This window comes from Oryx dammah, unplaced genomic scaffold (assembly GCF_014754425.2).
Source record: "Oryx dammah isolate SB20612 unplaced genomic scaffold, SCBI_Odam_1.1 HiC_scaffold_8, whole genome shotgun sequence".
Classification (NCBI taxonomy): domain Eukaryota; kingdom Metazoa; phylum Chordata; class Mammalia; order Artiodactyla; family Bovidae; genus Oryx; species Oryx dammah.
Window position 1 is genome coordinate 34,375,830 of NW_024070192.1, and position 24,463 is coordinate 34,400,292.

Genomic DNA, 24,463 nt, shown 5'->3' on the forward strand with positions numbered 1-24,463 from the left:
GTTGTTTCCTGGGAGGAGTCGAAGCTCGCGGTCAAGAGCAGAGAGAGAATGCCAGACCCCTGCTCCAATGTGTTTTGCGTCTGGGCTGGTGGTCCCCGGGTGCGCACCAAGATCAGGCCACCGTGAATCGTAGCCCTAGGACCGCAGAAAGCCTGGGACGACCTCTAAAGTCGTCCGCGGTCGGCTCTTTGCGTCGGCTCGTTGGTCTAGGGGTATGATTCTCGCTTCGGGTGCGAGAGGTCCCGGGTTCAAATCCCGGACGAGCCCAGCGTTTAGGTTTTGCAGAAGTCAGAACGCCCCCATGTGATTCTCACTTGGAAGCCCACTGAGGCTAGGTTGGAAAGGGATCCGAGTGAACTGAGCGCTTCAAAGTGTGCAGGCAGCTCTTTTGTTCTGACACTCGGGTGTCAGGAAGGGTCTCACAGTGCACAGTCCTCAGTGTCCCGGGAAGAGGGAAGGCACCTCCGAACTTGGGCAAGCACTCGCTTTCTGCCTCCCCCCTCGCCCCACCCCCCCCATCCTGCTTGGTGCCACTCCTCGACTGCCAGAGCCTGGTTGCGGTTTAATGAAGTGAAGTGAAGTCGTTCAGTCGTGTCCGACTCTTTGCGACCTCATGGACTGTAGCCCACCAGGCTCCTCTGTCCCTGGGATTCTCCAGGCAAGAATACTGGAGTGGGTTGCCATGCCCGTCAACTTGTAGTAGTGGATGACAGATGGTGAAACGGGTTGGGACCTATTCAGTTATGTCTGGGAGAGACCAAGAACTGTCAGAATTCAGGTCTCTGCAGCCTTGGAGGTCTGTGTCTCGGTAACACCTTCATGTTTTCGCCCTTCTGGGGACTCTCTTTCAGTTATCGTCTAGAACGTGCATAGAATTGGGTCAGCATACCTTAGTGGACGGAAGGACAGCATCCCCACCCAGGAACTTCGCCCTTGTACCCTGAGCTCGGTAAATACAGATCAAGGATTTGGAGGAAGCTTACTATAGCTCATTCCTCGTTAGTATAGTGGTGAGTATCCCCGCCTGTCACGCGGGAGACCGGGGTTCGATTCCCCGACGGGGAGGAGTAAACAACCTGTTTTGTCCTTTCTTTTTTACAGCCGTTAAAATCTGTTTATTTCTGAAGTACCTGTCCCGAGTCATGGGATGGAGATAAAAAGAAGACTGGAAGAAAAAGAAAAGCAGAAGAGAAATGGTTTGTCCTGACTCACAAACTCACATTCTAAATTACAAGTTTATGTTTTATTTCAAGTAACTTGCATTTTAAATGTGCGGCTAAATTAATTGTTCTCTCCATTCAATACGTTTATGAGCCATTATCCTCACCGCTCAGTAAGCTTATTAGACACGTTTAATTGACGATAATTTAACAAACACAAGAAGGGAGGCAGAAGATAACTGCACCAGTATAATTCATGAGTGATCTTTAAAAAAGAAAAAAAAAAGAGGAAAATAACTTTGCGTTGGCCGGGAATCGAACCCGGGTCAACTGCTTGGAAGGCAGCTATGCTCACCACTATACCACCAACGCTGCACGTTGTAGTGAAGTTCCCGCAATTCCTTAATAGTTCGATCTACAGGGTCCTGGTTTCAGTGATCCAAAACTGGAACTGAATTAGGACCTGGGCCGAGGGAAGAACGAAAGCGACAACATAGAAATAACGGGTGTGGTGTACGAAGCACCCACGTGTGAGCGGCGCTTGGCTCTGGGCACCGCTAATGCGCTGCAGTCACCACGCTGGAGACTGTGTGATTATACCCAGATAGAAACCAAAGTCAAGAGAGGCCAAGTAAAGGAAAAGCCGAGATCAAATCTAAGATTTGTCTAGGGTGCCAGTTGTGCACCGACACTTTATTAGCCCCGGAAACTCCAGAAATGAATCTCAAATACATGAAATCGTTTCTCTGTTGAGTAACCGAAGACAAGGTGCACCGAAGTTGAAGAACTGAGCCTTAAACCAAGTGCCCCTAGCCACGATTCGTTAGGATGGTTAATCCCTCAGTGAGCGCGCGTCCAACCCACTGGCCGCTCGAAGAACCACGAGGACAAAGACCGGGGTGGGGCCTAAGAATAAAACCTTGCCGATTAATGATGACGATGCATCTGTTCAGGAGAACCGTCAAACCGCGGGCTCGGGAAGGCCTCGTGGCGCAACGGTAGCGCGTCTGACTCCAGATCAGAAGGTTGCGTGTTCAAATCACGTCGGGGTCACAGTGTTATTTTCGGTGGAATAAGTTTTTCAAGTGAGATTTCTTTTTCGGGGGAAAAAAGAGCATCGTGTTATTATACAGAAAAATATGGAAACCTGAGTGTTTCTGTAGTTTTTTTTCCCTAAAGCATCTGAGTTTTCTCCTAAAATACAAATTTTGAAACTTTTATTTTCATCTTACCGTTTCCTTCAAATCAACCAATTAAAATAGTAATACCTTTAATCTCATAGATATTTTAGATATCTTAGAAACTCTTCTTCAATTGCTCACCAATTCTTCTTCAGAAAATATATTTTGGAGCAATAAATGTTTTTTATAGAAAAAAAGTAGCAATAATGAATAATTTAAAGTAAAATTATTGTTCATAATCCTCTTAAAGGAGTGATTTAATTTTTGGCGGTTTAAATTCCACTTGCCAGTGGTGTTCATAATTTTGTACTCCATTATTTTCACTTGTCATTGTGATCAGAAGAATTCTATTGTCTTTGTAATTATCATTTTAAAGAACATCTGAATTCAAGGACAATGCTGTAAGTCATTAAACAATTCTGAAGTTAGACATTCTGGCTATCTTGTTATCTGAGGTTTTGTTTTTTCTCATTATCTAAAATGTTACCATGTACATTCTTTTTTTTTTTTTTTTTTTTGCCTCTGCTGAATTTGGTCTACAAAATGAATGTCTGAAACACCAGTTCCAGGGTTCAAAGAGTTCCTTAACTGAACAGCTAACTGTACTGCTGTCCAAAAGGTTGTTAATTTTTCAACTAAAAGCGATTTTTCTTTTTTCTTTCCTTTTCTCTCTTTTTAAAAGATCAAGTATGTTTTAATTATCGTGTTCTTATATTTGGTTCATTTTTTAAAATGGTTTTAATCATTTCTGATGTTCTCTCCATGAAGTAGAACATAGGGGTATTAAATAAAATATTTTGTATTTAATTTGTAGGAATCAAAACCAACCCCAAGAAAAAGAAATGCAAAAAAGCAAAATGGCTGTCTGAGGAGCCTTACAAAGAGCCGTGAAAAGAAGAGAAGCAAAAAGAAAAGGAGAAAAGGAAAGATACAAGTGTCTGAATGCAGAGTTTCAAAGAATAGCAAGGAGAGATAAGAAAGCCTTCCTCAGCAATCAATGCAAAGAAATAGAGGAAAACAACAGAATGAAAAAGACTAGAGATCTCTTCAAGAAAATTAGAGACACCAAGGGAACATTTCATGCAAAGATAGGCTCAATAAAGGACAGAAATGATATGGACCTAACAGAAGCAGAAGATATCAAGAAGAGGTGGCAAGAATACACAGGAGAACTGTACAAAAAAGATCTTCACGACCCAGATAATCACGATGGGGTGATCACTCACCTAGAGCCAGACATCCTGGAATGTGAAGTCAAGTGGGCCTTAGGAAGCATCACTATGAACAAAGCTAGTGGAGGTGATAGAATTCCAGTTGAGCTATTTCAAATCCTGAAAGATGATGCTGTGAAAGTGCTGCACTCAATGTGCCAGCAAATTTGGAAGACTCAGCAGTGGCCACAGGACTGGAAAAGGTCAGTTTTCATTCCAGTCCCTAAGAAGGGCAATGCCAAAGAATGCTCAAACTACCACACAGTTGGACTCATCTCACACGCTAGTCAAGTAATGCACAAAATTCTCCAAGCCAGGCTCCAGCAATACGTGAACCGTGAACTTCCAGATGTTCAAGCTGGTTTTAGAAAAGGCAGAGGAACCAGAGATCAAATTGCCAACATCCACTGGATCATCAAAAAAGCAAGAGAGTTCCAGAAAAACACCTATTTCTGCTTCATTGACTATGCCAAAGCCTTTGACTGTGTGGATCACAATAAACTGTGGAAAATTCTGAAAGAGATGGGAGTACCAGACCACCTGACCTGCCTCTTAAGAACCGTGTATGCAGGTCAGGAAGCAACAGTTAGAACTGGACATGGAACAGACTGGTTCCAAATAGGAAAAGGAGTACGTCAAGGCTGTATATTATCACCCTGCTTATTTAACTCACATGCAGAGTACATCATGAGAAATGCTGGGCTGGAAGAAGCACAAGCTGGAATCAAGATTGCTGGGAGAAATATCAATAACCTTAGATATACAGCTGACACTACCCTATGGCAGAAAGTGAAGAGGAATTTAAAAGCCTCTTGATGAAAGTGTAAGAAGAGAGTGAAAAAGTTGGCTTAAAGCTCAATATTCAGAAAACTAAGATCATGGCATCTGGTCCCATCACTTCATGGGAAATAGATGGGGAAACAGTGGAAACAGTGTCAGACTTTATTTTGGGGGGCTCCAAAATCACTGCAGATGGTGATTGCAGCCATGAAATAAAAAGACGCTTACTCCTTGGAAGGAAAGTTATGACCAACCTAGATAGCATATTGAAAAGCAGAGACATTACTTTGCCAACAAAGGTCCATCTAGTCAAGGTTATGGTTTTTCCAGTGGTCATGTATGGATGTGAGAGTTGGACTGTGAAGAAAGCTGAGCACCGAAGAATTGATGCTTTTGAACTGTGGTGTTGGAGAAGACTCCTGAGAATCCCTTGGACTGCAAGGAGATCCAACCAATCCATTCTAAAGGAGATCAGTCTTGGGTGTTCATTGGAAGGACTGATGCTGGAGCTGAAACTCCCAATACTTTGGCCACCTCATGTGAAGAGTTGACTCATTGGAAAAGACCCTGATGCTGGGAGGGATTGTGGGCAGGCGGAGAAGGGGACGACAGAGGATGAGATGGCTGGATGGCATCACCAACTCGATGGACATGAGTTTGGGTGAACTCCGGGAATTGGTGATATACAGGGAGTCCTGGCGTGCTGTGATTCAACGGGTCCTAGAGTCGGACACGACTGAGCGACTGAACTGAACTGAACTGGACTGGAGGCAGATTGGTGGTACTCACTGTGGTCCACCGACTGGTACCACTTCATGAAATATTACTTTCAGGTTCAGGATGAGTAGAGAATTTGAGAGTTAAGTATTTTAAAAAAACTGTTACAGCATTTGTCAGAGTACTTTTATAAATACTGTGCTATGGTGTGCTTAGTTGATCAGTCGTATCCAACTCTTTGCGACCCCATGGACTGTAGCCTGCAGAGCTCTTCTGTCCACGGGGGATTCTGCAGGCAAGAATACTGACGTGAATTGCCATTATAAATACTAGTTACAACCAAAAAATATGTCTTCTTGTAATTTTTATATTTTTTATACTTTATTTTTCAAGGAATTTATTTTTAATGTAAGCTGTAAAAGCATCAATTTGTGATAGATTGCAAATAATTAAAAAATGATTCTTCCCTACCAATCTTTTGTGAAGCACTGGGGTAGATAATGGAGATTCTGTTCACTAACTTGAATAGGCAGCTGATGGTTGCCTAGATGCCAGAACAGATAGGTTTTGTTTTGCTTCGTGTTTTATGAATAACACAAATCTCGATTTTATGCTGGCCCATCAACTATTTCTGAAAGGCCAAATGTCTTCTGATGTAATGTGCAGGGGGAATTTAAAGACTCCAATGGACAGAGAAACTGTATGGGGATCCATCAGGTATATCCCACCCATGCACAAGGTCCCTGACAGGCTCTAGAAAAGTCTCCTTTCGCTAGATTATGAGGGATAAAGTATACTGCAAGTGATAGGATTTTTCTAAAGCTCTTTTTTAGCTAGTCACTCTATGCCACATATGTGGCACTAAAAAACTCTAAGGCACTGAAATTGAAATGGGATCTCTGATTCTGGGAAGTGGTGTTGGGCTGACCCTGAATGAAAACAGCATCACATTTCCAGAAGCAAAATGCTTTTTTCACTGGTGGCCATATTCGTCAAATCTCTAGAGACCCATCATGTTCAGATTTACAACTTTAAAAAAATCGTGGGCTCCCAAAAATAAAACTGTAAACAACTGTGGCACCCTGCAGTTTCTACCACTGCAGGTAGCTGTGGCTACCTGTGGCTACCACTGTGGCCCCTAGCTGCTTCAACTGTAGGGGCTGAAAGACAAAGTTACTTTGTCAGCCGCCTTTGCAGTAGTCATGTGACAGGGAAGCCCGACACAGCAGGAGACGGGAGTTCGGCTCCCTGTCCGGGGGGAATCCCCTGCAGCAGGAAATGGCAACCCACTCCAGTATTCTTTCCTGGGAAATCCCATGAACAGAGGAGCCTGTGGGCTATGGCCCATCGGGTCACCAAGAGTTGGGCCCCAACGTGTGGCTTCTGGGGATCTTAGTTCCCCCACCAGGGTTTAACCCTGGCCCTCAGCATTGAGAGCATCGAGTCCTAACCACTGGACCACCAAGGAATTCCTATATGAGGACTTTTAGAAAGCCTTCTGCTTTTTCTGTTAAAAGAAACTGAGACAGTTGGCATTCATCTTGAAGTCGGAAGGGGAATGTTAGAATCACAGAAGAGGTCAATGCAGACCTCTAACATTGTTCGGTTCCTGAGCCAGCTACCTACTTCCTGATTTATTGTTGTGGAAGAGAAAATAGATGTCTGTTGTATGTGCCATTGGTAACTGAGTTTCATGTTACTTGCAGCCAAAAGCGTTGTGAACTGATCTAGAAACTCTTTTGGATTTAATTTACATTGGGTTGAATCATGTGAAATTAGTGTTTTCTGTGGGTCAGATGATTGTCAGTATCGCATCATTCAACCCAAATAACTATTAACTCTCTAGATCTGTAGATGCGTATCGGTTAGTATGCTTATGACAGCAAATACCAAAACTCGTAACTTAGTGAATTAGGGAAGGAGATGGATTGGCTCATGGAAGAAAACCTAGTTGCTTTTTTTTTTCTCTCTCTCTCTCTTTTCGCTCAGTCGTGTCCAACTCTTTGCGACCCCATGGACTGTAGCCTGCCAGGCTCCTCTGTTCATGGGATTTCCCAGAAAAGAATACTGGAGTGGGTTGCCGTGTCCTGCTCCAGGGGATCCCCCCGACAGGGAGTCGAGCTCGCGTCTCCTGCTTTGGCAGGAGGATTCTTCATCGCTGAGCTACCAGAGAAGTCCAGTTCATACATATACACAAGAATAAATTCCAGGTTATATTGATGACTTAAATTTTAAAAACAAAACACCAGTAAGACTATTCGAGGCTTGAGAAAAACTTTTCCTAAGTTAAAACCCTGGTTGCCCCGGCTCTCATTCCGCCTTTTCCATTGGGCCTCTGGAGCTACGTCATGGGATAATTAGCCAATGAGAATTGGGCATGGGCGGCAGGCTCAGCCAATGGGACCCGGGCGGGAGATTTGAAAGGACCTCGGCGGGGGTGAGGGGGAGCGGCCGGACAGATTCAGTTGTTGCCAGCGGTCAAGGCACCACGGGTTTCTTTCGGGAATTCTTGCTCCGGGAGAGGCCAGGTGATCCGGCAGGTTGGTTGCTCTAGGGTGGAGAAAGGGTCCTGGAAGGGAGTGAGGCCGGTAGCAGTGTGGGGGCGGAGAGGCGAGTGCGGGGATGAGCTCTGATGAAGCCAGCTTTTGGACTTGCGCCCTTTCACCAGCAACCCCCCCAACCCCCGGCAAACACTTCCGGCTAGATCGATCCGACCCCTCACTCTCTCTCCTTTTTTTTTTTTGCTTCTCACGGCTCTATTTCTCTTCTCTGCCCAGTTCCCTCCCCCTTTCCCTCTCCGGATGGCCCAGAAGGAGAACGCCTACCCCTGGCCCTACGGCCGGCAGACGGTAAGGGCTTTCTCACTTCCCCTGTCCCCACCAGCATGGCGACTTCCTGCTTGCAGAGTCGAGATCCTGCCGAGGGGGATCCTCTTAGCACTTTTCTTCTGGCTTTGCACCAGCGCATGGGCCCCAGTCAGCTCATTTGTAGCCACATCCTATCTGGGGCTGCCAGTTTGAATTTGACCCGCCTGTGAGGACCTCTGCAGAGCTGAGCCTACTTGTCACATACAAATGGCGTCTGGGACTGAGCAGGCAGGGTCTGGCCTATTAGGTCATGAATCTCAATTGTTGTCCTGAAAAAATAGGCTAGGCAGGAAATAGATATAAGCTATTTAGATGAGTTTATAACTTTAAAAGGTCCAAGAGAAGTCTTACTTAAGAATTTGGATTTTAATGACTGTTGTGACATATGCATCTAAAGAGCTTTATTTTCCAGTTGTCCTAACACCTTTCATTGAAGAATCTACCCTCTGATTTGAAATGCTAGCATTATTGTATATATTAAATTTCCATATATATGTGGATCTATTTCTGGACTCCATTTTGTTCAACTTGCTTATTTGTAAATCCTAAATTCGCTGTTTGTGAACAAGTCTGTAGGAGCACTGAGGCTCTTTCTCTCTTGGTTGAAGAAGAAAGAAGGGGCCCTACATGAGCTTTGTTCTCTGTTAGTGGGGCTTGAGTATCCTGGAGGGTCCCTCTATCCCCTTGTCCACCAGCTCCCTCCCTGGTGAAGCTCTGAATGGGGAGCCTGAATGAGATGACACTGCCACGTCTATACCAGTCACTCCCAAAAGAAAGTGGTGTGTGTTACTCAGAAGTTGACAGTGACGGTGCTCCAGGACAATCAGAATAGCCTTCAGTTTCCCTAAAGCCTGTTGTTGCAAAGCGGTGAATACTGAGACTTGCTGAACACTCAAGGCCCCAAGGATCTTATCTGAGCCTTAACAGACCAAGCTTAGGGAACTGTGAGAATACCTCTGTTCTGAAGCTCCTTGAATTGTGGGTGTTCATTACCCCAGCCTCCACTGCCCTTTGGGGTAGGGGGCTGGGTAAATGAGTGGTGTTATGGACAAGACTGAGTAGCAAAATTGTGGCCTCATTGTTCCTCTTTGAACTGGGGATGGGGTGGGGTAGGTGGGTGGCTTTATAGCAAGCCCTGAAATGCTGCTTGTAGCGCATTCCAACCCGGTCACTGGGATAAAGGCACCCTCAGAGCTCCCCTCTGGTCCTTCTCAGGCTCAACCTGGCCTGAACACCCTGCCCCAGAGAGTTCTCCGGAAGGAGGCTGTCACCCCATCGGCGCTTGTCCTCATGAGTCGCTCCAATGCCCAGCCCACAGGTAAACTAGCACAAAGGGAGGGGACTGACCTGAGGGAACTAGGGTCTGCAGAGGGTTGGTGGGGATGAAAATGTCAAAGGATGGCCTCAACTTCTCTGTTCTTTCCTTAGCTGCCCCTGGCCAGAAGGTGGTGGAGAACAGCAGTGGGACCCCCAACATCCCAAAGTAAGCTCCCCAAGCTTTGAGGTAGCAAGAGACGGGGTAGAATAAAGGCAGCAGGAGGAGGGATGCAGGCAAGAAAGCCTGATCCATCCTCAGCTCCCCTGGAAGAGAAGCAGGACTGCAGGCAGGAGGGGTGGAGGTGCAGAGAGAAGGCAAACACCTCAGAGGACCGACTAACCACCGCTCAGCTGCTCCACCACTGCTTCCCAAACAGGCGTTCCTTCACAATCGATGACTTTGAGATTGGGCGTCCTCTGGGCAAAGGCAAGTTTGGAAATGTGTACTTGGCTCGGGAGAAGAAAAGCCATTTCATCGTGGCGCTCAAAGTCCTCTTCAAGTCTCAGATCGAGAAGGAGGGTGTGGAGCACCAGCTACGTAGAGAGATCGAAATCCAAGCCCATCTACAGTACGCTCAACGTCCCCTGAGCCAGAGCCCCTGCCGCCCCAACCCCACTCCTCCTCCAACCCCACCACGTCTAGACTGTCTTCTCTGTAGCTATGGCCACACAGCCCCCGTGAGCTCTCAATCCCAGCCAGAGCCTTGAATCCAGAAAATCACCTCCGGTCCCCACTTAGGACTGCCACCTGGCTTCCCCTACCTGGCCCAGACCTGACCCAGTTTGCCCCAATGCGAGCTGTCATCTTTCCCATTTCCTTAGGCCAGAATGCAGCCTGATGCCTCCTCTGTCTCCTCTCCCAGACATCCCAACATCTTGCGTCTCTACAACTATTTCTATGACCGGCGAAGGATCTACTTGATTCTGGAGTATGCCCCCCGGGGGGAGCTGTACAAGGAGCTGCAGAAGAGCCGAGCTTTTGATGAGCAGCGGACAGCCACGGTCGGGGCGGGTGGGCACCGGGGCACTGGCAGGGGCCTGGAGGCTGGGGGCATGCCATTTGCAGCCTGAGGTCAGTCCTTGTCTGACTGTCTGTCGTTGGCCCCCCAGATCATGGAGGAGCTGGCAGATGCTCTGACGTACTGCCATGCAAAGAAGGTGATTCACAGAGACATCAAGCCAGAGAATCTGCTCTTGGGGCTCCGGGGTGAGCTGAAGATTGCTGACTTCGGCTGGTCGGTGCATGCCCCCTCCCTGAGGTATGGTGGGCCAGAAGGCCAGCCCTGGGTATGAAGCCATTCAAAATAAAACCACTTCAGATCTTGTTACCCAGAGACGTTTTGAGTGGTTCTCATGTAAATATATAGACACAGCAATATCTTTACAAAAATAGGAGACTCTGGGAGTTCCCTGCTGGTCCAGTGGTTAGGACTCCAGCTTTCACTGCAGGGGGCCCAGGTTCAATCCCTGGTCGAGGGAACTAAGATCCTGCAAACCATGGAGCGTGGCCAAAAACAAAAATAGGAGTCTCAGTTTTGTCACCCAGATTTCTCACTTGAAACATTGGGACCTTCTTGCCATATCACTGAGAATACTCCCACATCATTTTTAGTGGCTTCATAGTATTGCACAGTAGAAATGTAACGTGATTAAGCAACATGTGGTTGATGAACATCTGAAATTCTTCCTTTAATCCTAAGGTGAACGTTGCCCTCATATCTGATTTATTTTAAGGTACGGCCCTCAGTGTGGAAATGCAGAGTCAGTGTGTTAGCCCCACTCCTACCCCAAAGACCCCATCAGGGCCTGGTTGGAAGACCCCTGGCACATCCTGGGGTCGGTCTGGGCTCCCTGTCAGGCTGCAGGGAAAGGAGGGAAAGTCTGGATCTGAGATCCCTGCCCACTCCCGCTCTTCCCCCACCCCGCTCCAGGAGGAAGACAATGTGTGGCACTCTGGACTACCTGCCCCCAGAGATGATTGAGGGGCGCACGCACAACGAGAAGGTGGACCTGTGGTGCATCGGTGTGCTCTGCTACGAGCTGCTGGTGGGAAACCCGCCCTTCGAGAGTGCTTCCCACAATGAGACGTACCGGCGCATTGTCAAGGTGGGATGCTGGCCTTCGGGGTCTGGCTGGAGTTTGTGCCAGCTCAGGGGCTGGGGCCGGGAGTGGGCACACTGTTGCTGTTGATGTTAAACCCTGCTAATAGAGTGGAAAGTGGAGGCAAAAGCAGCTAGGATGAAGCCCTTCTCTCCTTGCAGGTGGACCTAAAGTTCCCTCCTTCTGTGCCCACGGGAGCCCAGGACCTCATCTCCAAGCTGCTCAAGCATAACCCCTCAGAACGCCTGCCGCTGGCCCAGGTCTCTGCCCACCCTTGGGTCCGAGCCCACTCTCGCAGGGTGCTGCCTCCCTCTGCCCCTCAGTCTGTCCCCTGAAATGTCCCTGTCCTTTTCTCAGTTGTGTCTGTGTCTGTATATGTGTAGTCAGGAGGAGGGGGGTCCCAAGTCTGTTTCTGCATCTGTCTTCTACCTCCTCTTTATTTAATAAAGGCTGAAGCTTTTTATACTGATGAGTGTAGATGTTTACAGGTGGAAACTGCTGTGAAGGAAGTCATCACCTGTGTGGAGGAGGCGAGGGAGTTGCCCATGCTGGGCAGTGGGGTAGGCACTGCATCATCACCCCTGGGAACACCCCTCAGCACTGAGAGCAACCTCTCAGCTCTAACCCTATCTGGTCAGCTCCCAACCATCCTACTTCCACATCTTTTCTTTCCCCTGCTCTGGCTCCCAGGCCTGGGGATGCTGGGGACCTGGCTCTACTCTGCTATGCCTGCACATCAGCCATCACCAACCGTCTCCACCCACCTTCTCCTATTACTCCCTCTTAGTTGACCTCTAATCTTTCCCTTTCCTGGGTCAGTCTTGCTGACCTAGGAGCAACTAAAGTTATCTTTTGGGTTTGTTTTTCTGCTCTGGTGAGGATTTAGCACAGGAGTAAATAGAAGCTGATGGTGTCTTGTTCCTGACCTAAGGTTTCACTGCTATGTATGACGCTTGCAATATGGTGCTTCCTGTAGGTTTTGTTCTTTTGTCTTGGCCACCCAGAGCAGCATGCACGATCTTGAGTTTCCCTGACCAGGGACAAACCCATTCCCCTTGCAGTGGAAGCTTGGAGTCCTAACCACTGGACTGTCAGGGAAATCTCTTGCTGTAGGTTTTTGATACATGTCTTTTATTAGGTTAAGGAAGGCCTGGACTCTTCCTAGTTCATTAAGGGTTTGGTGTTTTTTAAAGCATGAATAGGTGTTGAGTTTCACCTAGTGCTTTTTCTGCATGTTTATTTTTTGTACTTTTAAGCCATGTGGTGTAGAACATCAATAAAGTTTCTTATTTTTATTTCATCTCAGATACTCGGGCTATATTCAATTCCTAGGGCTACTATAACAAATTACCACAAACCTGGGTGGTTTTAAACAGCAGAAATGGATTCTCTGACAGTTCTGGAGGCCAGAAGTCCATGATCAAGGTGTCAGTAGCACCACCCTCCCATATATGCCTCTAGGGAAAAATCCTTCCTTGCCTTTTCTATCTTCATGTGACTCCAGGCACTTCATGGCTTGTGGCTACATCACTCCAAGCTCTGCTTCTGTCTTCATACAGCCTTCCTGTCTTTGCCTTTCTCTCCTCTGTCTTAAAAGAACACTAGCAATTTGATTTATGGCTCACCTAGATAATCCAGGATAATGTTATTCACAATCCGTAATTATATCTGCAAAGACCCTTTTTCCAAAAAACACTGCATTCATTGCTTCCAGAGGTTAAGACACTGACATATCCTTTAGTGGGCTACCATGCAACCCACTACATATGCCCACAGATGAAAATAATTGAAGGACAGTATAGGGCTTAAGAAAATGAAAAACCAACAGTCTTCCCATTTCTCTCTCCCCAGAGACAAATCCTTTACAGTTTTGCTTTGTTTTTGGTATTTACTTTGTGTCTCCAGATCACATGCTTCTGTCACTACTTTACATTTTCAGTTTTAGGCTTTATCTATCATTTTCCTGATACAAAATGTAAGGATTTCATTCTTTCACTCCACTGCCACCAGAAACAAGGGCGTTTTCTGTCCCTACATCCTTCTGGTGTAGTTATAATTTTGGTTAAGATTTATTCATCTGACAATAGTTACTGAGTGCTCTCTGCAGCCCAGGTGCTGTTCTAGAGGCTAAGGGGTGACTAAACGAGAAAAAAAATCCTCAACTCAGGAAGCTTGCAAAAAGCGGTTCCAACTGTAAACAGATTGTAAGGGGAGGCCTCACTGAAAAGATAATGTTCGAAAAACGACTTGAAGGAGGAAAAAGGTGAACATTTTTCTTTGTAGTTGTTCAGTCACTAAGTCATGTCTGACTCTTTGCAACCCCAGCAAAGAGTTTGCCTGCAGCACACCAGGCTCCTCTGTCCTCTACTATCTCCCAGAGTTTGCTCAGATTCATGTCCATTGAATCCCTGATGCTATCTATCTCATCCTCTGCTACCCTCTTTTTGCTTCAGTCTTCCCCAGCATCAGAGTCTTACATCAGGTGGCCAAAGTATTGGAGCTTCAGCTTCAGCATCAGTCCTTCCAATGAATATTCAGGTCTGATTTCCTTTAGGATTGCTTGGTTTGATCTTGCAGCCCAAGGGACTCAAAGGGCCTTCCCCAGCACCACAATTCAAAAGCATCAGTTCTTTGGCACTCAGCCTTCTTTATGGTCCAACTCACATCTGTGCATTACTACTGGGAAAACCATAGCTTTGACTATACGGACCTTTAATATACTTTGTGGACTTGGCCTCAAAAAAAAGGGGTGGGCCGAGGGGACGAAGGCCCGGGCCAAACGCCCTCTGAGCGGCCCTCAGGCCTCCGACTGTCCGAGGAGGAAGAGGCAGAGGAGGCAGGGAAAGCTGGGGGCGCGAGCTGCCACCCATTTGCTCTTACATTTGCAAGAGCAAATGTAAATCCTTGAGGCGGCATCATGTCTGTCTTGTCACAGGAACAGTGAGAAGACCAGTGCCTCTATGGCAGGACCAGTGAGAAGAGAAGGAAGAGGAGAGATCAGAATGGTACCAGGGCTCTGACCTTAAGGTCTATTAACTAATTGAATGTTCTACCTAGTGGCAAAAACACACCATCCTCCAAGAGGAGACACTCAAAACCTGGTGGAGGGGGCAGGAGACAAGAGAACAGAGGAGCAAATGAGAATTCTGGTTCCATTCTGATCAACTACGGTGCGATTCAATCCCGACGGTCCAAGCAGGATATACTACTTTCATCCCAAGAACCTCTTTTAGGAAACCCAATTCTGGTTCGTTCTCCAGAAGCGGTTACTAAGCAACAAATGTGGGCGGAAAGAGCCTAGCCCCGCCCCTGGAGGACTCAGACGTTTCAGGATCTTCAAGATCTGCCTTTTCAACTTTTCGAGAGGGCGGGGCAACGAGCGCAGCTGTTACCTCCTCTCCGTCCTGCTGGCTCTCACGTGTGTTCGGTCGCTCAATGACAGCTGGTCTTCTGGGACTTCCTGGTTGTTGGGACCAATCAGAGTGCTCTTCACGTCCTGACCATTGTCAGCCCGAGGCCAATCGGCGCGCCTCTAAAACGCCCCTTAAAGGCGCCGCCAAGGCCTCCCGAGCCGGGGCGAACCAATTCTTCGGTTCCTGACCCCAACTGCAGTATGGAGTCGCCCCGGGGGCGGCCTGGGCCGGAGACAGACCTGCTAGCTCTGGGGGAACAGCAAGCTGCGATCTTCGGCGACGGCCCGGGCCAAACGCCCTCTGAGCGGCCCTCAGGCCTCCGACTGTCCGAGGAGGAAGAGGCAGAGAACGTTGGGGGCGCGAGCTGCCACCCCAAGGGGTCCCCGAAGACTTCGAGCTGCAGTTTTGGCCACCCCCCGGAATGGGAAGCTCCGGAGGACAAGCCGGGCCGTGGAGGGACGCTTTCTGGGAAAGGGAGCCGCCTGGGGGCGCCGGATCCCGAATTCGACCCGCACGGGTCCTCCCGGCGCAAGGACCCTGAGCCGCCGGAGGACAAGCCTGAACCCGAGAGGGTCTGCCGTCGAGGGAGCCCTGTAGGCGGCGGGATGGATGTTGAGCAGAAGGAAGACGACGACGAGGCGGCGGCAGCCGGCAGGGGTGGCCGTTCGTTCTCCAGCCGCCTTCAGGACAGCCGCAGCTTGGACGGGTTGAGCGGGGCGTGCGGTGGCCCCGCGTCTTCAGGGGGTGCAGAATCTGGCGCAGGCGGCGGGCGGCGCGCCACTATCTCAAGCCCCCTGGAGCTCGAAGGCACGGTGAGCCGCCATGGCGACCTCACCCACTTTGTCGCCAACAACCTGCAACTCAAGATCCGTCTGAGCGGCGCCCCTCAACCTCCGCCCCCTGCCCCTACGCGGCCCTGTTCAGCGCCCACACCCACTCCGGCCATCCCTCCCATCGACCCCGACGTGCTGCGGGACCTGGAGCGGCTGAGTCGGGAGCTGGGCGGCAGGGTGGACCGTCTGCTTCGCGGGCTGGGAGGTGCGGTGCAGGAGCTGACAGCTCTGAGCGTGGGCTGCATCCAAACCTACCGCGATGCAGTGGACTCTCTAGGTGAAGCTGTGGACATGAGCATCAAGGGCATGTACACCCTGCTGGCGCGCTGTGAAGAACTGGAGCGGGCTCTGCAACCGGTTCAGGGACTGGCGCGCCAAGTCCGGGATATCCGACGCACATTGGAGGTGTTGGAGGCCCTGTGCAAGTGACTGGGAAGGCAGGAGAGGCCTGGAAACGCCAGGGACCAGCAGGATCCTTAAGGACTCTTCAAGGAGCCCTGGTGGGACCTGCCTGAGGAGGGAGGCCTATATATGGGAGGTTCTTCCAGATACGTTTAGCAGACCGGCGACCATTCGCTGGGCCTTATGCAGGTGTATATGGGGAAGTTCTAAAGGCTCTCCTGGTGGGAGGGTATGATGCTCTGCTTCTGTTCAGTTGGCCATCTGCAGCTACCTTGTTCTCCCAACTCTCTTACCCGGTTAGCACACCATCTCTGGAAACCCGGGGCTTTAGTTCTGGGCTTGGGAGATGTGACTGTCATATGTTATCAAGAAAGGAGAACAGAGGAGGCCCCAGCCCCCACTGTGGCCACTCTGACCTCCAGTAGTCACATCTCAGGTGCCAGGGCCTGTGGGAGCTTGTGTAGTCAAAGACCACACACCACGCAGACAAGGACGCATACTTGCATATGGATAACCTCCTGCTTCTGCCCTCCGGCCCTCTACCGTCCCATTTCCCCAGTCATAACCTGGGCGGAGCTAGAAGGAATGTATTGCATGGTAGAGGAGGTGCGTTCGGACGGGTCTCTCTGCTCTCAGGGTTCAGATAGAATTGTTGCTGGTTTTGAAGCCCACCTGTTGTGGAATGTTCTAATCAGTTTTGGCTTTCTGAGTTTTTGTGGAATTAAAGTGCTGCTGCTGCTAAGGCTGAGGCTGTGTCTGTGTGGGGTTACAGGGATTGATGAACCAAAGTAATGGGAATGAGGGTCAGTCTTTTCATGGAGTTTTCTTCGGGCTGGTGCTGGGAGTGGGGTGGGGGTCTCAGGCCACATGTGGAAGGATATGGTTCCTGCTCCTAAACAGCAGATCTGAGGAAAGGTAAGACACAGGTATGGGCTGAGAGATACAGTAAAAGCAGAATCAGAAGCAAGAAGATCTAGAAGAAAAAAGGGAGGAAGGGTTGTCTTCTCAGTTCCTGAAGTGGACAGGCAGGGACTGGGCAAACGACATCTGTGCTGTAGAGAAAGACTGGAAACCTAGCTCCATTCTTGACCCCATTTCTCACACTCTGCTGATCAGTGCCCTATGAATGGTCTAGGACAATTCCTGGCCGCCTTCCGTTTACAGTCATTGTAAATTCCAGAAGCTCCCGATTTGGTGAGATTTAGAAACAGATCACAATACAGATCCAGTTCCGTTAAACTTTCCTCCTCTAACTCAAGACACTAGGTCTTTGGGCTGAATTTAAACACGTTATTCCTCGCCTCGAGGTGTGAAAAGTTCCGGAATTGGAAATACTGCTCCACACACCTTCCCTAACAACAAGAAATTGACAGTAAATTCTTTAAAAGAAAACCATAGCTCTGGCCCGTACGGGGATCGAACCCGCGACCTTGGCGTTATTAGCACCACGCTCTAACCAACTGAGCTAACCGGCCAGCTGACGATGAGCGTTCTCAATATGAATCTATGTAAAATACAAATTAGTAATCAGTCCTATCTATGAGAAAATCTCAAAACGGATAAGCTTATTTGGGAAAACAGGGAAACAGACTACGAAAAAGGAATCACTTATCATTTAGGGAAGTAAAAGCGAAGCCAAAATAGTGGCAAGCACAGATAATGCAAATAGGTGCTTGACTGGCAGGTCGCCATGCCAACACAGAGCGCAAGACTGACAGCATGCACTTAGCGTTGAGGTGCACAACCGGAAACAGAAAGGACCGTCTGATGGCAACCGGTAGACTCCCGAAGAGATGTGGAAAATTATATATAAGCTAGAAGCCTACGACTCTTTTCCTCGAAGTGTAAAAACAACATATCGGGAGGCACCGCTGGGATTCGAACCCAGGATCTCCTGTTTACTAGACAGGCGCTTTAACCGACTAAGCCACGGCGCCCCACGCATACACCTCCTCGCCTCGTTTCCCTGGCCAGGTCAGTTCCAGGTTAGGTGAATGAATGCCGGAGTATCTTTTTAATTTTCGGGCGTACTGGAAAACAAGGTAGAAGGTGCGAAATCCACGCCTGTGAACGGGATAGGTTGAAAGGATGACCCAGAAATTGAATCCTGGCACACAGAAAGTAATAAAATATAAAGACAGCCGCGGAATCGCAGGCCGACGAGGATGGGATTCGAACCCACGCGTGCAGAGCACAATGGATTAGCAGTCCATCGCCTTAACCACTCGGCCACCTCGTCCACAGGAAAGCAGTTTAGGATCTCCTCTCTGGGGTCTGGGTTCTTCCTTCTCGGAGAGAGCGTGAACCTAACTACGTCGCGTAGGGATGGTGTCCCGAGGGATCCCGCCCGGCACCGCGAGGACGACTCGCAGGGCTCTGGCTTCCGAGCGATATTCTAGCCTGCGCGAGCACCCGCCTCGGCGTTGGATTTCCGGGGCGTGCGTCACTCCTCAGGAGCCCCGCTATCCGCCTAGATTCACAGTCCCCGGATCTGCAGCAAAAACTATCGCGATATCTTGGAGCTCCCCCGACGGGACGGATCGAGACTTGGAGCCAGGGACCCTCCCCTTCCGGCCTTTATGAAGTGTTTCTTCTCTAATCTGCGGGATGGGGCCTCAACAGCGTTACCAATAAGGAAAATAAATAAAAGCTACCCGAGCTCTAGAAAAGCGAACGCTGACCCCGACGTGATTTGAACACGCAACCTTCTGATCTGGAGTCAGACGCGCTACCGTTGCGCCACGAGGTCGGCCGGCCACGGGGGTGGACAGGTCTTCCCATGACGACTGGACGGTGAGGCGGCCGGGTCTGGCGATCGAGGTGCTGAGGGCCTTCTGGAACTTCTAAAATCCCCCGGTGTGGTGCTTGCCCTCTCCCTCCGGCCTCGTGGGACCAGCTGGGCCCGCCACCCGCAGGGCAGCGGCTTTGCGGGCTCCGGGTTCATCGGTGCCCCGACCTCGTCGCCGCCCTCCTGCAGACCATAAGGCGGCCCTGAGCTTGTTCCCTGTGGGACCCAGAGCTCACAGCCCAGCGGGGACGGACTGGCACAGAAACGTGTGGGAGGACTGGGAATACCAGGCTGAAGGTGATGGAAGCACGTGTGGGGGACAGAGCTTAGCTTTTCCAGCCGTGCGTCCCCTCCCGGGCTGCAGTTAACAGCCGCCTGCGGAGCCTTCCAGACAGCTACTCACAGGCCCCAAATTTGGAGTTTCTGGTTTAAAGATCCAGGGTAGAATCTTGGCATCGGTAATTTTGTCACTTTTGACGATTCTGAGGAATCCCTCACCTACAATGAAATGCACAGATCTTAAGTGTTATTTTGGTGAGTTTTGAAGAATTCAGCCCACAACCCTTTCAAGATAGAAGACAGCTCCTTCATCCTACAAGGTTCTTTCTTATCCTTTCCGAGTCGATCCCCGCCCCTCCCCACCCCTCCACCCCCGCCCTTCACCCCTCACAGAGGCAACCACTGTTCTGATTTCCTTTGACATATCTGTACCTGTTAAAGCTCCCCAGGTGAGACCAGGCTGGAAACTTATAAAGAGGAATACCAGAAGCTGGAAGAACCCACCCCCACCCCCACCCAAACACACACACATTTGCTTATTTGCTTCTTGAAGTGTGAAAGAAGTTCAAGGGTCCAATACCGCCAAAGAAAGTTATCAGGGACTACAGACAAGTCAAAGCCCGCGGAGAAGCCTGACCTTAATTGACTGCGCAACATCCTTTAAGAGCCTTCCCCCTTGGTTGTCATGACACTGCTGTCTGCTGGCTTTCCCCTATCTTACCGTCCCCCTCCCTCCAGTCTCTTTTTCTGTCCTTTTTTCCTAGGACCTCTGTCTTCTCTCTTTATGCTACACACCTTCCCTGGAGTAAACCCTTCCCTGGAGTCAGCCATCACTTGCATGCTGAGGGCTCCTGAATCCTGCTCCCACCTCTGGATTCAGTCTAGTGTCTGCTGGACACCTTCACTTGACCCTGTCATCCTTCGGAAACCTCCCACCTCAGGTGGGACTCAAACCCACAGTCTCCCAGCTGAAACAGTACACCTCCTGTCAGGACTTATGAAGCTGAGGTTCTTTATGTCTCCGCATAGAAGGAATTCAGGGAGAGGCAAAGAGATAGGTAAGAAGTAGATCTATTGAGAGACATGACATGAGTTTGAGTAGGCTCCAGGGCCTGGCGTGCTGCAAAGAGTCGGACATGGCTGAGCGACTGAACTGAACACACTCCATAAAAAGTGTGGGCCATCTCTGAAAGAGCACTGGGAAATATAATGCTAAGTCGCTTTAGTCATGTCCTACTCTGTGCCACCCCATAGACAGAAGCCCACCAGGCTCCCCTGTCACTAGGACTCTCCAGGCAAGAACACTGGAGTATAAGGTGGTTAGTTTTTATGGGCTGAGTAATTTCAGAGGGTAACAGTTGGGAGGATTATTCCACCTACTTAGGGAAGGGGTGAGGATTTCCAGAAACTAGGCCACTGCCCCCTTTTCTGGCCTTTTATGGTGTGCCTCAGAAGCGTCATGGTGCCTGTGGGTGTGTCCTTCAACATGTTAATATATAGGATGGGCATGTAATAAGATTTAAGGTCTACTGGAAGTTGAATCTTCTGCCATCTTGGGCTTGAACGGTTCTAACCATTTTTCTCTCCTATCCAGTTCTCAATAGCTGCGTCATTCTTTTAAACATTGTGCCCTGTCGCCTTCCCTCTTGTCTCATTTCCTTCCCAGTCTTCTGCACTCCCACTTAGAGGCCAAGCTGAGGCTTGGATTCATCTTGACTCTTCCCCCTTCCTCGTTTCCCATTTCTAGTCACCAAGTTCACTCAGTTTCATTTCCTTCATAATTCTCCTGTTAGCCCTCATTCCCTATTCCCACTGCCATCTCACTGGATGACTGTAGTAGACTCCTCCCTAATGTCTGTCTCCAGAATAGTCAAAGAGAATCATCTTTTAAAATGCTAACATGATTCCATCATGCTGTGGCTTAAAATCAATGCCCCATTGAAACTGCACAACTCAGATGGGATTCAAACTCAGCCAAAACTGATTGAGACTTGAACCCTTGGGTTAGGACTCGAACCCACTGTCTTTTAGTTAAAATTGCGCACCTGGCATGAAAAACTGATGGGAAATATGACAATGGTTGCTTCAGTCTGGCTACTCCTGAACCCGATGCTCAGATTGAACACCAGAAAAAGAGAGACAGGCAAACGTGGTGTGCTGCTTGTTAAAAGCCCAAGGCACTAGTCATATACATTTTCAAGACAAAGAATCCTACATCAAAATGCCATACTGATAATTTACATAAGGTTTACCAAGGTATATAGTCCAAGTAAGCATGTACAAAGTGAGCAACAAGTCACCATGACTCCTGACCCTCTACAGAGTTGGGAAAGAATGCTATTCTTTTAAGTTTTAAGAAGTAACAACAAAAAGAAGTTACACTGCTAGCATTAGAAGAAAGGGGAAAAATTTATCTGTATAGTTGAGCTGTCACTCCCATCTGGTTAATATGTAACGCAGGTGTACACTACACGTTAGGGAGGGAGGGACGAGGCCCAAACAAACACACAGAATTTTATGTTCAGTTTTTCTTGTCCTGCCTTTAAATATAAATTTTGTTTTATCACCATAGTGAGGGATTTCAAGGCTAAGTTAGCTACATAACAAACTGCTACTTCTTTAGTTTGCTACCCCAAGCACAAACCCCTCAATTCTTCACAAACAATATTTGTCAAAAAAACATATAAACAGCCTCCTTTGGTCTCTTCGGTGGTCCTTTTTCTGTGAGATTTCCCTGTGTATGAAATAAATTGGATTTTTTTCCTCCTTTCAATCTATCTTATGTCAATTTAATTATTAGATCAGCTAAAAGAACTCAAGACGGGGGTGAAAATTTCCTCCGCTTGGACAGAACTATTTGGTGATGTCTGGGATTTGCTTCAAAATAATCCAGTGGGACTGGGAGGCAGAATATAGCTGAAACAAGGTTGGCCATGTGTTGGTAATTGCTGAAACAGAATGGTAGGCTTCAAAAGGGGTCATTACCTTTTGAATGAAAAATACTTTGCTTTTATATACAATATGTTTGAATATTTCTGACTTAAAAAACGCTTTTCTAAATTATTTTATGGCCAGTTCAAATGTTGGAACACGTGAGTTCCTACCCGGGCTCGAGGGGCCGAAGGACCCTTGGTCACTGGCAATACCACCTGTGGCCACAAGGTGGCTCCAAAACTATCTTTGGTGAGTGTGGAGCAGGCGTCTCTGAACCAAAGACAGGCAAAGTGACAGGACTGCTGTTCACCAGTTCACAAAGTGAACTTTATCTCCCGGTTCTTACCATCTATAGGTCCCCAGGCAGGAAGGCTGTTATGCGCAGAATGCCACAAACTTCAAACTGCTGGATCCCAAAATCTAACAGTCATCCTTGACCCCTTCCTTCTCTGACCCATACACATTCCCATGTTTAGACTTTATCTTCTAAGATTCTAGATATCTTCCACTTCACTCCACCTCTTTCACTCCAATACTATTGACTCTATTATCTTGGCTAGAGACCTTATTCAAATTTTACCAATTTTCCCATTAATGTCCTTTATAATAAATTTTATTTTTCTGATCCAGGATCCATTAGGATCATACATTAAATTTCAAATTTGTCACACCATTTTAAAAAGCATTTTATTTAAGTATAGTTGTTTGACAATGTTAATTTCTACTGTAAAGCAACATGATTCAGATATAAAAATATGTATCTTTTCCATTATGACATCATATGACATTGAATATAGTTTCCCATGCTATACAGCAGGACCTTGTTGTTTATCCATTGTTGTTATATCTCTTTGTCTTTCATGAACTTGAGGAAACATCTTTTGACTATCTCTTTGACATCTGAAATTTTTCATACACTGGTTTAGAAAAAGGAAATCCATTTAGTACATTGGGGACCTGCAAGAGAGAAAAGCATTTTCTCTCAGTTTTGACCACATTTCCTAAAATGAAGTTTTACAAACAAATGATCTATTTTCAAAGAAAATTTCCTTGATCACATTGTTCTAATATTTCCCTTAATTTTTTTTATTTATTACAACTTTTACCGTGCAGATTTATTATTTGTTGACGTGTTTGTTGTCAATCTCTCTGACCCCAGGAAGGTAGAGACTTCTGCTTTGTTCCTCAAGGATATGAGCCCTTCACAGTGCCTGGGACTTATTTGTTGAATGAATGAATGAATGAGGAAATTAAAAAATGTCTCTTGGGCTTGTAGTTTAGACCTGTCTAAGAGGCACTGAGAGGGAGAGTAGTAATAAAAGAAGTGTTCACATATTGAGATACAGGGAAGTCATTCTGGCTTAAACATTACACAACTTGAATTTATCCTAACTAAAATAGCCTGTTTGTGCTTTAATTATTTAAAGGAAAGGGCACGCTGACCAGAAGTAAAAAATGCCCATGTTAAAAATAAGGATTAAATGCCCCTCTTCCAGGGACACCTTCGATGTGATTATGAGAGATGCTTTCCAGGTGCCAAGGCCATGCTGACCTGCTGTGTATTAATCATCTGGTCCTTAAAAAAGAAAAAAAAAGAAGAAGAAATGTAACCCTGACTTGTATAAAGTTCTTTGTTCTTACAAGATGCAAAACTGCACTGAAAACGATGCTTCGCTGGGGCAATTTCTCAGAGTAATCGGGGAAAGGAGCTTCCAGGCTACTCCTTAGTTTGGCTCAAATAAAACTCTTTTCTATTCTTATTATGGATTATCCATTATTATTCTTGGGAGATAATCTGATAAGGGGGTAGGGGGGCCCCTGGAAGTTGTTACTTGACTGTTAGCCGTGAACTCTGGCGAGAACTTTCCGTTCTACAGGAATCACCTTTAAGGTCCGAAGGTCCGTGAGGTCCCAATCGTGAGAAATGCTTGGACTATAGCTGGTCACACCTCTAAGAGATAAGGAAATCGTAGAGTCTGAATTTCCGCCTTCGACTCCTGCCTCCCAGGGACGCGGGGTTTCATTCTCTTCCTCCACTCCCTTTTCTGGTCCCGTATGTCCACTTCCTTCCCGCAACACGCCTCTCACCCACACCCTAGTTCAGGAGAGGGGCTCTTTTCTGTACCCTGCAAATCCCTCACCAATCTGAGCGAGCTGGGTGGGTGGCTGGGTGGGGACCAGAATCAAGGAAAGTTCAGGTATACGGTCCGCCAACAACCAGGGGCTCCGGGACAATAAAGGGGCATCCACCTCTCCAAGTTTGGCCTAGGTCAAGGGGAAGCTACACGGATGCGGAGGATGGAAGAAAAGAGTGTCCAGGGCTCGGGCATGTTGACGCCCTAAGGCTGGAGTGGTGGTGACAGTGGTGTCCGGAGGGTCATCTTGGGCACAGTAGCAGCGGCTGGGGGCCAGGCCGCTCCCGGCATGGGGATACCGGGAGGAGCGAGTGTCCGAGTTTCCGTTCGCCAGTGCTGTGTGGGC

General features: G+C 48.0%; 2 protein-coding genes and 8 non-coding genes across 15 annotated transcripts; 5 read left to right on the plus strand and 5 right to left on the minus strand.

The window, feature by feature from the left end:
• The first annotated feature begins 195 nt into the window (after nt 1–195).
• TRNAP-CGG lies at nt 196–267 on the plus strand. The gene has a single exon. It is a non-coding gene; the product is annotated as a tRNA-Pro (tRNA).
• A 726-nt stretch (nt 268–993) lies between these two features.
• On the plus strand, nt 994–1,065 carry TRNAD-GUC. Its single transcript has one exon. It is a non-coding gene; the product is annotated as a tRNA-Asp (tRNA).
• A 395-nt stretch (nt 1,066–1,460) lies between these two features.
• Nucleotides 1,461–1,532, minus strand: TRNAG-UCC. The gene has a single exon. It is a non-coding gene; the product is annotated as a tRNA-Gly (tRNA).
• A 609-nt stretch (nt 1,533–2,141) lies between these two features.
• On the plus strand, nt 2,142–2,213 carry TRNAW-CCA. The gene has a single exon. It is a non-coding gene; the product is annotated as a tRNA-Trp (tRNA).
• A 5,235-nt stretch (nt 2,214–7,448) lies between these two features.
• Nucleotides 7,449–11,802, plus strand: AURKB (aurora kinase B). 6 transcript variants are annotated; one of them, XM_040243415.1, is made up of 9 exons: nt 7,453–7,589; nt 7,827–7,898; nt 9,132–9,234; nt 9,345–9,399; nt 9,611–9,802; nt 10,097–10,235; nt 10,344–10,492; nt 11,165–11,339; nt 11,495–11,802. In XM_040243415.1, exons 2-9 carry the CDS (start codon nt 7,851–7,853, stop codon nt 11,666–11,668), a joined length of 1,035 nt encoding a protein of 344 aa, XP_040099349.1. In that variant the 5' UTR covers nt 7,453–7,589; nt 7,827–7,850; the 3' UTR covers nt 11,669–11,802. The 6 variants fall into 6 exon arrangements, with proteins under 6 accessions (XP_040099352.1, XP_040099349.1, XP_040099353.1 ...); XM_040243419.1 differs by having other exon boundaries at nt 7,455–7,589; nt 10,097–10,245; XM_040243416.1 differs by having other exon boundaries at nt 7,494–7,577.
• Nucleotides 11,803–12,623: 821 nt separating this feature from the next.
• Nucleotides 12,624–16,729, plus strand: BORCS6 (BLOC-1 related complex subunit 6). The gene has a single exon (XM_040243414.1). It carries the CDS (start codon nt 14,947–14,949, stop codon nt 16,006–16,008), a length of 1,062 nt encoding a protein of 353 aa, XP_040099348.1. The 5' UTR covers nt 12,624–14,946; the 3' UTR covers nt 16,009–16,729.
• A 653-nt stretch (nt 16,730–17,382) lies between these two features.
• On the minus strand, nt 17,383–17,456 carry TRNAI-AAU. The gene has a single exon. It is a non-coding gene; the product is annotated as a tRNA-Ile (tRNA).
• A 388-nt stretch (nt 17,457–17,844) lies between these two features.
• On the minus strand, nt 17,845–17,918 carry TRNAT-AGU. Its single transcript has one exon. It is a non-coding gene; the product is annotated as a tRNA-Thr (tRNA).
• Nucleotides 17,919–18,138: 220 nt separating this feature from the next.
• On the minus strand, nt 18,139–18,220 carry TRNAS-GCU. The gene has a single exon. It is a non-coding gene; the product is annotated as a tRNA-Ser (tRNA).
• A 438-nt stretch (nt 18,221–18,658) lies between these two features.
• Nucleotides 18,659–18,730, minus strand: TRNAW-CCA. The gene has a single exon. It is a non-coding gene; the product is annotated as a tRNA-Trp (tRNA).
• Between the last annotated feature and the right edge of the window lie 5,733 nt (nt 18,731–24,463).

Excerpts from the sequence above, each read along its gene's own strand:
- AURKB (XM_040243415.1), top strand. The coding sequence starts at position 7,851 with ATGGCCCAGAAGGAGAACGCCTACCCCTGGCCCTACGGCCGGCAGACG. Across the intron at positions 9,235-9,344 it reads CTCCAATGCCCAGCCCACAG|CTGCCCCTGGCCAGAAGGTG; the intron begins GTAAACTAGCAC and ends TTCTTTCCTTAG. Across the intron at positions 9,803-10,096 it reads GAAATCCAAGCCCATCTACA|ACATCCCAACATCTTGCGTC; the intron begins GTACGCTCAACG and ends CTCCTCTCCCAG.
- BORCS6 (XM_040243414.1), top strand. The coding sequence starts at position 14,947 with ATGGAGTCGCCCCGGGGGCGGCCTGGGCCGGAGACAGACCTGCTAGCT.